Consider the following 13,155-nt stretch of genomic DNA (forward strand, 5'->3'; position numbering starts at 1 on the left):
AGAAACATTGAAGAATCCCCTTCAGAAAGAAAACACTAAGCCTGGTTTAGTTACAAATCACTCCCTTCTAAACATCAACGTACAAGCACAGGAACACTACTCTTGCTGTAGCAACCAGAAACTGACACCCATTAGGCAAATGTACAATACAGACCTCATCAGAAATTTACCTGTAAAGAAACTTTCAGATTTTCTCTACCCTAACAGAAAGGCTGCTCAGGACTGATGCATCTTTTTAGCAAATACCACAACCTTTTTCTTTAAAAAACAAACAACACATTCCATACACTTATCTCTGAATAACACTAGCAAACAACAGGATATCACTTTGATAATTTTTACCTGCTCAGACTAGGAAAGTAGTACAATCCTAGGAATCTAGGAATAGTACAATCCTACTATTGTACTTTAAAGAGAGTATCATGAATGCAAGCACCACAGGCAGACTTACAGAGAGTATTATCACACAAAGTCACTAAAAAAACTTTGTAACCAATGTTCATTTCACTCATTCTTTATCAGGTGCATCTTCAGCCACACACAAATCCAGCACCTTCATCTCCACCCTCGTGGGAAAAGATGTACTGCATACAGAAGAGAGATAGGGAGCAGGGGAGGAAGGGGAAGAAGGGGAAGAGGGAGAGGATCTGGTACTCACACAAAGTTTACTCTTATCAAAATAAGAGCTTGTGGATTTGGGCAAAATAGCCACTTGTTCACGTGAGTAAGTGCTCTTGTTTAGCAAGACGCACACAAGATAGCGAGATGGAAAACATACACAGTGTCCTGTGGTCTGACATCAAGCTATCAACTCCAGGCCAACAACATTACGCACTGACACCAAGCTGTCCTACAGTGTTTCTGCCAAAATACATTAAGAATAAGTAGAGAGAAATGAGATGCAGAGAAAATGGAGACAGGTGTTGGAGTAAGTTCCTAATATGGCAGAAAGTTACGCTTTCAGGTGACTAAGTGCAGCATAAAGAGTGTCTTCATACTAGCCCAAATACCTTACCTGCGGACAGGAAGGCTGCAAAAATAATAACTGCAACCAAGCGACTTTCTCTCCGACACCACGCTCCTTTTTACACAACCCCCTTCCCAGCGCTCAGCCTTCCCCTCGCCCTGCTCTTTCCGAGTGACTCCCGATAACTCTCGCACCACCCCGCCCGCAGCGGCAGCACGGCGGCACACGGGCAGCGCGCAGCACACGATGACCTCCCGCACTCCCACAACACGCGCCGCCACCGCAGCTGGGAGCGGGCGGCAGCCCACGCCGCTACCCCTGGCGGCGGACACGTCGGCAGGCCGCCCCGCGCCCCCCGCAGGCCCGCCCATCGCGGCCGGGCCCGCCGGGGGCAGAAGGGCCCTCGCTGCCACCCGCCCTCGGACGCGGAGGAGCGGCCCCCCCGGCAGGCCCCGCTCCCGCGGCCGGAGGGCCCCGCCGCAGGCCGCGCGGGGAGACGGCCCGTCACGGCCGCCTCCCTCCCATGACACTGCAGAGCGCGGCCCGGCCGCCGCCCTCCGCCGTCGGGGCCTCCTTCCGCCGCCGCCGGCTCCGCGGGCCCCCTCCCGGCGGCGGCGGCGGCGCCGCCATGATGGTCGGCCCGAGAGGGCGCCGCGCCAGGCCCCAGCGCCGGGCCGGGCCCCGCGCCCCCGCGGCCTGCCGGCCCGCGCCGCTCACCTTCATGTCGGGACATCCTAGTCCGGAGGCGGCGGCCCAGGCCCGTCCCGGGGCTCCCGCGGGCTGCTTGGGCGCCGCTGCGGCCTGGCCCCCCGCCGCCACCACCGCCGCCGCGCGCACGGAGCCCCGGTGCGAGGGGAGCGGGTCCGGGGGGAGGGCTGAAAGGGGGCAAATATACAAGAGACGGCGAGGAGCCGGCCTCCCTCCCCTCCTCCTGCTCCTCCTCCCTCCCTCCTTCGCTTCGCGGGGGGCGGATCCGGCGGCGGCGGCTTCCCGGGCGCCGTGACACGGTGACTTCGGGCCCCGCCGGCTCCAGGCGCCGCCCCCTGCCCGCTCCCCTCCGCCCCGCCCGCTGCCGCAGCGACGGCGGCGGCGGGACTGCCCGCCTGCGCCGCGCTGGAACGCTGCCGGCCCCCTCCTCCTGCTCCGGGAGGAAGAGGAAATGCTCCGCCGGGCCCTCCGGCACCGCCCAGCGCTGCCGAAGCGCGGGGCGGCGGCCCTGCTGCTTGAGCTGCCGGGCGGGGCGGCTGGGGCGGCCCCGGGGAGGAACGGCCGGAGCCGGCGGAAGCTCGAGCGCGGGTCGGCCGAGGCCTTTTTAAAGGGAAAAGTAGTCATAATAATAAAAGCCAGGACCACCGCGCATGCTCCGAGCAGGTTTTCCTACCGCTTATTGTTACTCATTGAAGCAGTTTGGGGAGCTCGCTGTTGGCTGGGAGACGCAAGGTCGTTCCCTTTCCACCCCTGACCCCCCGTTCTTCGACTTGGGTTCTTTTTTTGGTCTTCCTCCGCAGTGAGGAGGAGCGTGCCTGCCAAAAGTGTGCTCCAGCTGGGCCAGGGACAGGCAGGCTGCGCTTGCTGAGTGTTGCTAAAGTCCCGCTCCATTTCTCTATGCACGCAGAACTTTTTGTACCGTCACGTTTGCTGTCTGTCCTTTCATGGGATGAGTAGAACGCACATGACGTGGCCGTGCTACTTCCTGTTGAGATGTGCGTGGTGTGTACCAAGCAGCCTGCTGCCATGCTGTCTTTCTCACCGTGATTTTCCTCTTTTTCGTGCAGATTTCTTCCTGAACAGCACAGTGCCTCCCTCTGTCCCTGTCATACCCGCCTCTCTTTTCCTCTGTATTTCCAGGTCCTATTCTGCTCTGGACTCTCCTCTGTCCAACACCTCCATTTTCACAGAATCATTAAGGTTGGAAAAGACCTCTAAATTCACCACACCCAACAATCATCCCACCCCCACCACGTTCATCAACCTCATCCCTCAGTGCCACATCCACACGGTTCTTGAATACCTTCAGGGACAGTGGCTCCACCACCAACCTGGGCAGCCCTGTGCCACTGCAGCATGGCTCTTTCTGAAGAGAATTATTTCCCCATATCCAACCCGAACCTCCTCTGGTGCAACTTGAGGCCATTACCTCTCGTCCCATCACTGTTACCTGGGAGAAGAGGCCGACCTCCACCTCACCACAACCTCCTTTCAGGCAGTTGTAGAGGGCAATAAGGTCTCCCTTAAGCCTCCTCCAGAATGAACAATCCCAGCTACCTCAGCTGCTCCAGATCCTTCACATCTTTGTTGCCCTCATAGAATCATAGAATGGTAGAATCACAAGTTTGGAAAGGACCTACAGGATCAGGTAGTCCAACCATCCTCTTATCACCACTGCTACCACAAGCCACTAAACCATCTCTCATAGCTCCTCATCCAGATGCCTCTTGAACACTGCCAGGGACGGCAACTCCACCACCTCCCTGGGCAGGCCATTCCAGCGCCTCACCACTCTGAGAGAAAAAGCTTTTCTTTATGTCTAATCTAAACCTCCTCTGGCATAACTTGTGGCCATTTCCTCGGGTCCTGTTTGTTGCCTGGGAGAAGAGGCCAAACCCCTCCTCATCAAAACCTCCCTTCAAGAAGTTGTAGAGTGCGATAAGGTCTCCCCTGAGCCTCCTCTTCTCCAGACTAAACAATCCCAGCTCCCTCAGCCGCTCCTCATAAGACTTGTGCTCCAGACCCCTCACCAGTATCATTGTCCTTCTCTGGACACGTTCCAAGGCCTCAATGTCTTCCTTGTAGTGAGGGGCCAAAACTGAACACGGTACTCATGGTGCGGCCTCACCAGTGACTCACTCATTCTCCTCCCTGTTGCCTGTTCAGGGCTTTACATCCCACTCCCTCCTCCTTCTCTCCTGCACATTCACCTATCTATGAAGAAATTAACAGTGCACCCCCTTTTCCCTGCTGCACCCCACATTGTACTGCAGCCCACTTATGCCTACCCTGGTTCTGCAGCCCCTGTGTGTTCACATCAGTGAGATACCTCAGCCTGTTCTGAGGCCTCCACAGGCCCACAGGCCAGAAAAGCTGAAGCATCAGGGTGCAAGGTAAGGGTGGAGTGACCAGTAAGCACCGAAAGGAGAAGGTGCCAGCCTCATGCCCTGAACCAACCCGTGCCAATCATGTGGTACCTCTATTTTTCCCTTCCATACACATGGAGCAGCCCCCAGAGGGGCTGTGGGTGCCCCATCCCTGGAAGCATTCAAGGCCAGGTTGGATGGGGCCATGGGCATTGTGATCTGGTGGATTCCAGTCCATGGCAAGGGGTTGGAACTGTAGGAGCTTTAAGGTCCCTTTCAATCCAAACTATCCTATGATTCCATGATTCTCTCTGGTACTCTGCCTGTCTGCTTCCACCTTTGCTTTACCTTATCTGCAATGTGATAACTGCAGTGCCTACTGAGAGCATCCACTCTGCCTAAAACGATGCAGACACCCTGATTAGAAGCAAACGATACATCTGCACGGAGAAACTGAGCACTGTTTTGTCTGAAGAGAGCTGATAGCTTCACAGCTTCTGAAAACAAGGGGAGAGCCAGTGACATGCCAAAGTCTGCAAGTGAGACAAAGCTGAAGATAAATCTGCAAATGTCATGAATCTCACTAGGAAGCTGAAAGGGGCGCCCCCAAGACTGAGCAGGAGGTGAAACTGTGCCCATCTTGTCAGCTTTTCAGAGCAATAATAGGGCAATGAGTCCTGATCCTACTACTTTATTTTAGCACCACATTTTTAAATGCGAGTGGCAATCATCTCACTCTGATGCAAAATACAGACCACCAGCTGCTCTTGGTTGATGCTGCCCTTCAGTTCCTAGAAGAACCCTGGAACACACTGCCTTGCAAGATGCCCACTCCAGTGGCTGGCAACAGCTTGTTTCTGTGCCCCACTCTGAGCACCACGCTGCTGCTTGGTTTACATTTGGTTTTATGCTTTTACTGGTAGGCTGGCCTTCAGCAGGAGGATCTCCCCTCCATGCATCTGCAAAACACAGGCTGCAAAGTGGATGTTGCAGGGCACCTGAAAGTTTTGGCTTAGTCTCAGTCTGAAGAATCTAGAGCTGACCACCTTGTATGTCCACACTCCAGTTACAAGAAGTTGGGCTTTAATCACATGGATGACCCTTATGTGCACGTGGTCAAACTTGTGGTAGGGAGCCCCTCATTGCGCAACCTTTCTGAAACATTCCTGTAGCCTGCTAGAGAAGAGCAGAATTATTCACTGCACATATGTAATAGTATATAAGTTGTATGTAGCAGTGATTATTCACTGCTTTCTGCCTTAGCATCTGCATCTATTCAAAATGAGGCAGGATGGTTAAAACCTCGATACTTTTGGAATAGCATGTACAATAGTATATTAAAATGCACTCTCCTGTATCTTTTAGCAGAGACTGTGCTGGTTATTTCTCTCCTCTACCAATGCAGGACACACTGTGAGTACAAGGCACCCAGGCTCCCACGGGGAAGCACGTAGCAGCTCCAGCTGTATGTAGGACATGGCCTAGCTGACAGTCTGAATGTCGTATACAAGGCAATGGTCACCAGTAGGTTGTAATCTTAGCATTACCTTGTTTAGTCATGTCCTTGTTTTGAACAATAGTTTTCCATAGAATGAGAAAGGAAGATTTTTTTGAGGTTTAGGAAGTTCTTGTTTCTCTGAGGAGAAAGCCTGCTGTAGTCAGGTTTCTCATTCTTTCTCTCACATGCAGCAGAATATTCCATAGGTGAACTTCGCTGTTTTGGTGTGAGGAAGAAGTATCAACACATGTGTTTTCCTTTTGGGTAAATGCAAGCAGAGAAATCAGAATTTACTTACCCAAGGTCATTCAAGGTCAGAGGCAAGGGATTAGAAACCCAGATCTTAGAACTAATTAGGCCATTGTGTAAGCCATAGTGTGCAAAAAATCATGAGTTTTCCTAACGTGGTATCATAATATGACAAAACCGATACCTGAAAGCAGCAGCATTCTGGGAAACAGAGAGGAGATGGCTGTGTAGCCATGTGCAGCTCCTCGCCTTTCTATGGCAAGAGAGCCCAGGACCTGGAGAGCAGCAGGACAAGTGCAGGTACATAACTGAATAGTGACATTCCAGAGCAGAAATAAGTGATAAACTGTTACAGTAGGACAGTTAGTCCATTAGCCTAATTGAAATCTTCCACCCCTTTGTGGGCTACGTAAAGCCCACTGAAGTGATGGTGTCACTTATTTCAGTGCTATTCCCATCAGGCTACTACCATTTGTTTAAGTGGTCTCTGCATCACTTTGTTAGACTTGTTTTCTGTGAGGGTGGGCATACCACTGCATGCAACACCAGCTCCTCGTTGTCTGCATTTATCTGCTCAATGATTCTGCTTCATGTCTGGAGGCAAGAGGTGCCATCTCTGACTTACACCAATCAGTGGTTTGGGTCATTCCAGTTGTCGTAAGAGACTGTCATTGCATGCACATTCAAATGTTAGCCTTGTACACTGCTGCACATCAAGGTGTCCCACTACTATTTCCTTCTAACTGCTGATGTTCTGCCTCCTCTTGCTCAGCAGTCATCCCACATTGTGCCGAGCCACCTACTGTCTGTGTTCAGTGCAAAAGACTTTGCAATCAAACAGAGGAAAACAGTCTTACTGCTTTCTATTTTATAAGAAAAGACCTGAAAGAGCTTTGCATACATGCTGTTTTGTTTTGGATTCTGCATCAACGACAATTATTCTGCCATCGCAATTTCCCAGAAAATACAAAGACTCTGGGAATCCTACAGATGGAAATGGTATTTCCACACAAATGTCCATGAAAAGATCCTCCTTCCTTCCACGTGCCCAGGCCTGCTAGCAATATCTTGTAATCCAGCTGGAAACACCAATAGCACAGAGCAATAGCACAAACATACTTGGAGTCACGAGGAACATCAGATAGCTTTGCTTGTTGATCTCATTTGGAGCACAAGCATCCCACTGAAAGAGAGTGAGGCTTGGTATTTTAACAGAGACATCCTTCCTCTGGGGAGATTGATTTGTGTTGGAGATAAACTGAAATGAACACCACTAAGTGTGCTTATCATCAGTTCAAACTGTAAATAGAAATTCTGCTTTAGAATGTTGGATATGCTGTGCAGATGCTCACGTGGCTAAGCCTGTACTTTGCTGGCAGCTGCAGAAGCTGTTCCATCTCTCATGTGTGCCTCCAGACATCAGTTTAATCTCCTGCCCTTCCTGACCAGTGGCCTCCCTGTACTCACACGTACCCCCAAATGGCTGCCTTTTCTCAAGCCCACATGTAACAGATGGTGTATGTTCCCAAGATCTCAAAGATCAATTTGGGAGCCAGGCAGATGCTGCAGGAGATTAAGCTGTACAGCACTTGCCTACAGTCAGATATCGGCATGCAGGCCTTGTGCAGAATTCTAGCACAATATTGCTCTTTTCCCTGTAGCAGCAAATGCACCCCAACTTCATCAAACCCAGGAAAGCCCTTAACATTCTCCTCGCTGTTCCAGACCATACTACTGTGGAGTCAGCATTCAGAGGCTATTCCAGATTTGTCCTTCACCACTGAGAGCTTTCTTTCTTCTCATCAATCAGTTTCTGATGCTGATTAAGGTACCAGATGCTGATACAAAGCTAAAAGTGCTCTTCCAGCTGCTTCTTTCTCTACTACTTTTCTGGCTAACTTTTCACAAAGAATTTAAACCAAGACAAACACTGAAAATTCATCAAATCATTCCATCCTCTTATCAAAATATTTTTAATCACACACCAGTCCCTTGTACTGGTGCGGTTCCAGCACTGTTCTTATGGGACCTAAAGTCACAATGTATGGAGAAATAGAAAGAGCCCTTGAAAATTCTCTGCATTACAGCTTTGTTCTCTGACAGAAGAGGACAAAGAAAAAAGAATGCACAATTTCTCAGAGCTTTTATTACTGTTGCTTTGCAGCTTACAGTTGAACCAGCAAATATTCATCTGCTTGATAACCACAAATGTTACTGTTTTCACTCAGTTCCATGTGAAAGACTCAGAAGGACAGTCTCAAGTCTTGCACTGTTCCAGCAAGGAGGAGGTAACAGGGATGTATCTTCTTTGCTTACAGAGCCCTGTTTCTGCAAGCAGGAGGATGCAAATGAAACAATATCTGCTCATCTTTATATAGTTCTTCAGCTAACTCTCAGATATATTCTATTCACGTGTTTCTCAGGGCTGTGCTATAACACTGCTTCTGGCTCTCCACTAGGTTTTTATGGCAGTTTTTCTTGTTGATGTTGTTTTGTTTTGTTTTTTTTTCCTGCTCTTTTCTTCTCTGCTGTCCCCTACCTCTATCACAATAACACCCATACCTGGGCAAATTCCCCAGGAGCTCAAATCTCTGATTGACCATCTCTGACCTTTTTGAGTGCTGCTCTTTGACGATTCTTCTGGTGGATGCTATCTGACACTGGAGACAAGCTGCTCCTTGAAAAGGAGTTAATCTTCAGAGCTATGTATTTATTTTCCAGTAAAATTGAAGCCAGTTGCTGCCTTATGCCCAGACCACTCAAGTTGCCTGCTGTGATCATCAGACAGCTGAGGATGCTGTGATGAAACCATGCTGGGGAGCTATGCACCCAATTTACAGAACCGGCAAGAAGACTGTGGGGCTGCAGGAGGCCATCATGGCCAGGTTTTTCCATTTTCCACAAGCAAAGGGGCCTTCTAGAAGTCACAGCAAAATCTCATCACCTCCAGGACTACCCAAGTTAACCAGAGCCTGGCAAAGGACAGGAGACTACAGCCCCACGCTGCCTGAATGTGCTGTGCAGGCATGGAGCTTAGGAACAGAGAGCACAAGATGATGACAAGATGGTGACCGCTACGTTTGCTGCAACAGTGGCATCTCTGAATATACTGTGTGTTTTCAAATATAGGAAGACAGATGGACCATGTGTTTTCAAATATAAGAAGGCATGGTTCCTGCTTTAAAGAGCCTCTACTGTACAGTGACATTAGAAAGCTGGCAGCATGGGGTATAAAGCCCAAGGTTAAGGGCTCAAGTTCTGGTCATGGATACTGAAAAACAACCCTGTTGTGGAATAAGTTTCAGCCCATGTTTCCCTTCCTCATGCCTCCCTGTAAATTTTTGCTTGAGTAGCTCAGACACATGTGGAGCCACCATTGTATTAGCAACTAGAAAAAAGAAATGAAAAAGTCAATACAGCCTAAGCTGGTGGGAAAGCATTGCCCTTACTGCTAATGTGCAGAACTTCTAGGTGTGTGAGGCAGCTCTGTCTGCCTCTGCAGCAGGTGCCTTTACTGAAATCATTTGCTATAATATTTTTAGCTGTTATCAGTGATGCATGAGTAGTGATTTTGGGATGCTCCAGACCCCAGTCGTCCCTCATCTTTTTCCTTCTGCAAGCATATAAGAAAATTTCAGCTCTAAGACACTTAGCTGAGTCTGGAAGACCACTAGTGACAGAACTTACCCAGCTCTTGGGCTTTGTCCAGCCATCTCTTCCTAATTAAAAACAAGATCTTACCTAAAATAAGTTTCACTCATTCATTTGCCCTCTGAATGTCAGAAGCCAACTAGCTTTCGATTCTCAGTTTATAAGTTTTTCATTTTTCAGTTACAGAATGACCAACACTGACTTTTGAAAACATTGTTAAAAATGGATGTTTGCAGTTTTCATTTGCCTGTTTGAAGTGCTGAACACTCTCTCTGAACACTTTCTGTAGCTTGCAGTAAAACAGCCTTCATTGGCCAGATATCTAAAAAGACTGAGCAAGGTGTTCGGCACTTGGTAGCTGGCAAGGGCTGGAAAGGCACTGCAAAAGGCTACAATTCTTGAGAGCCCTCCACACTGGCTGTGCACCTGGAATGCAGGTTGGTAACCACAAATTATTGTTTTTGCTCAATCTGCTGTGGAGAAACTGTTGGTGCAAGAAGTACAGCCACCGACAAGCTCTTGCTGTGAGGTACAAAGACAGGGTGTTCTCGCTGTCCTCTACTAAAACCATGAACAAAACTCACCTCCACATGGCATCTGTCCCTAGAGCAGGGACAGATGTATGTAAGCATTTTGGCTCTAAAAAGAGAAGGTTATCTGCCTGCCACCTTCTTGTTTTGTGACAGGCTTTGGCAGAAGCTGGAGGAAAGAGGATGCACATTGTCAGTACGAACACATCCCTCTTCTCCTTTTCTTCCCCACCTGCCAAAGCTCCTCGATAGCAGCCCAAGCATTTGTTGAGCTGTTCTTGAGTCTGCTGGAGAGATTACTTGCATGACAAACAGGAATGCACTAAGATGACAATGAAGTACTTGACTAAAAACAACACAGAGAAACCCAAAACTAGAAGTTTGGACAAAGCAGGGCCTCTTTGCCATTGCAGGCTGATATGGCATCATTTCACAGAACCATACAATGGCTTGGTTTGGAAGAGACCACAAGGATCATCAGGTTCCAGCCCTCCAGCTGCAGGCAGGGCTGCCAGTCACTAGATCAAGTCTAGATGAGGTTGCCCAGGGCCCCATCCAACCTGTCCTAGAACACCTCCCAGGATGGGGCATCCGCAACGTCTCTGGGTGGCCCATTCTGGCACCTCAGCACCCTCTCAGTGAAAAACTATCCCCTGACATCCCATCTAAACTTCCCTCCTTTAGCTTAATCTCATATTTTGTGCAAAACCCCCCAGTGTGGTAACAACTTAAAAAACTCAGTTTTGACAAACCAGAGGAGAAGACAGAAGAGTGTCCGTGCTTTTCTTCACCAAAGTCCTTGTTCTTGCTTCCTGACACTGCAACCACTGTGAGACCTGTAACATCACACTCACTTTCTTCAACAGCCCCAAGGCTCTGACTTGCAAGAAACAGAAGCAGATCCTCTTGACCTTCAGTCACTACACACAAAAACAGCTGGCAATGCCTGGCCCTCTCTTGCGGAGGGACTAAAGAATCTTAACATAACAGGACGGGTTTTAATGTCCTAAAACTTACCAGCTTTTGATGGTGCATAAATATGGGACTCTGGTTGGAGGCATATCTCTAAAAAGTGTAAACTGACCACAAAACCCACGCTCTTGTACAGAACAGTTTAGTCACCTAGTTATTTTAGGACACCAGGGTCAACAGTGTCCAAATCTGGTATCAGCTGTCCACTGTCAGAGGCAGGAAGGTGATCCTCTATTTGATTGCAATTAACTAAAAATTGGTCTCCAATTAACACCACCAGTTTTTACTGAAGATAACCACCTAGACTTTGCCAGAGTACTTGTGCTTGAGCTCTCTGTTGGTGCGATGTATTGACTTACCAAGCAGCTGCTCTTCCATGCTTAATTAGCAGGTGTAAAATTAGTTGGGCTGCAGGGAGGAAGAGCTGCCCTAGTTAAAACCCTTCTGCCTTCAAGAAGCCAGCATCCGTGGTCATAGAGTGAAATTCACACTGCCATCTAGCGATCGAATATCTACTTGCTCCGCTGCGTACCAAAAAGCGATACTCAGAAAAATGAGCAAAGATTTTAATTTCCTGAAGATAAAGTCTTACATATGCTTATTCTTGTACTTACATGGCTTCCTGAGCAACAGTATGGGTGACACATGTAATGGACTGCAGAGAGCATTAGCACGAAGGAGTTCACACAGGAATACTTACATACAAACCCAGATAACTTGAGATACCTACATCCGTTAAAACTTCTTTCAGCTCTTCATACGAAGCATATAGACTCCTAAGTAAATATGTGCAGCTTTTACATGCTATATTACAATGCTTTTGTTTTATTTGTTCCTTCGTTTCCAGAGCAGGTACAAGGAGGCACAGAACATGCAGAAGTGTTCCTCTCCCAGCAGCAGCATTTCTGGTCCAAAAATAAGCTCCTTATTTTCAGAATGCCTTGTATCTGAAGGGTGCATATCCTTAAGTCAACTGATGCATTAAGATGCATTAAGATAAAAGGATACTGAGAACAGAGAAGAGATGAATAGAGAATATGACCATGACAGTTTTAAACTGTAATTTCTGCCAGGAACAGGCCATCCCTGTTTGAACATTTCAGCATTAGATAAGCTATTGTGGAGACAAACAGATGGTTGTCTACTTTATAGATTTCTACTCCCTTCTTCATAGTTTTTATTCCCTGTTCATCTGCCTGAGTTGGCTCCTATGCAGTGTGTATTCATCAAAATGTACACAGAGTGCTCTGGAGTGGTGATGTTATTCATGACCAGAAATATACAGAACGGGCCGAGACTGTCAGGGTTCTGAAAAGGACCTGTTATGAAGACAAAAGTAATACAGATGTTACCTTCAAATGCTATTTGGTACTCTTTGTTCCCTTTGCTGTAATGTACCAAAAGTCTGCCGGTACAGCCCTACAGGGAGATTAAATATTTTCAGCTTGAAAATATTTAACAGAGATGATCACTTACAAGAAAGACTAAGTACTGTAGGATACATGGCACCCTTGGACTGAAAGTGAAAAGCCGTACTGCCACATGAACAGGATTGCCAAAACTCAGCCAAACACTCTCTTGCCAGCTGTTACAAATCCATCTATGATGAGCAGAAGATATACTAGTGAAAGTTGCTGCCACCCCAAAAGCCACATGGTAACCACAAACTAAACCAGAGACTTACGATGTAAGCTGAAAAGTGTTATCCCACAACATGAGCATGTGCAGAAGGCACCGATGTTTAGAAAAGGGCATGGGCTCAGCTGAGGAACATTTTTCATCGTATTGAACCCACCATGCCATATCTGTGGGAACATCTGAGACGAGGCCCAAGATGATGATATTCTCTCTCCATTCACATGCATGAGGCAGGAAAACGGCAGCTGCAGTGTCACTGCCTGTTTTGATTTGCACACAATTCCACCTGAGGTTCCAGTTACATGGATTTACAAGGAACAGTGGTACCAATACAATTTTCCATTCAGACTACTACTGTGCAGGAGTAGAATCGTACACAAGATTCACATCACCATACACAATCAATAGCACTAAGTTTTACTGATGAACCCTTAGGACACAGCAGTTCCATGCCTCCCCTGATCACAGCAGTCAGTAGCAGTGCCTGTAGGTTAGCCACCTAACACTTCCCACTGCAAGGTCCCGCTTTCATTAACTCATACATTTTGTCATGCTTCCATTTTAATGAGAAAAATT

The 13,155-nt window shown here is 48.1% G+C and overlaps 1 protein-coding gene across 4 annotated transcripts in view; it reads right to left on the reverse strand.

Annotated features, from left to right (window-relative positions):
- The window catches only part of KCMF1 (potassium channel modulatory factor 1), a 55,883-nt gene extending 53,257 nt beyond the window's left edge, over nt 1-2,626 (reverse strand). The window contains exon 1 of one of the 4 annotated variants that reach the window (XM_046905626.1): nt 2,349-2,626. Coding sequence is in view for 1 of the 4 variants with exons in the window: in XM_046905622.1 (XP_046761578.1) it covers nt 452-512 (61 nt within the window). In the remaining 3 variants the exon portion in view is untranslated. Of the gene's footprint in view, nt 1-451; nt 519-1,015; nt 1,316-1,684; nt 1,833-2,348 lie in introns of those variants that run through there. The other 3 variants (XM_046905624.1, XM_046905625.1, XM_046905622.1) reach the window with 3 other exon arrangements.
- Nucleotides 2,627-13,155: the final 10,529 nt, after the last annotated feature.

Source organism: Gallus gallus, chromosome Z, assembly GCF_016699485.2.
Source record: "Gallus gallus isolate bGalGal1 chromosome Z, bGalGal1.mat.broiler.GRCg7b, whole genome shotgun sequence".
Lineage (NCBI taxonomy): Eukaryota > Metazoa > Chordata > Aves > Galliformes > Phasianidae > Gallus > Gallus gallus.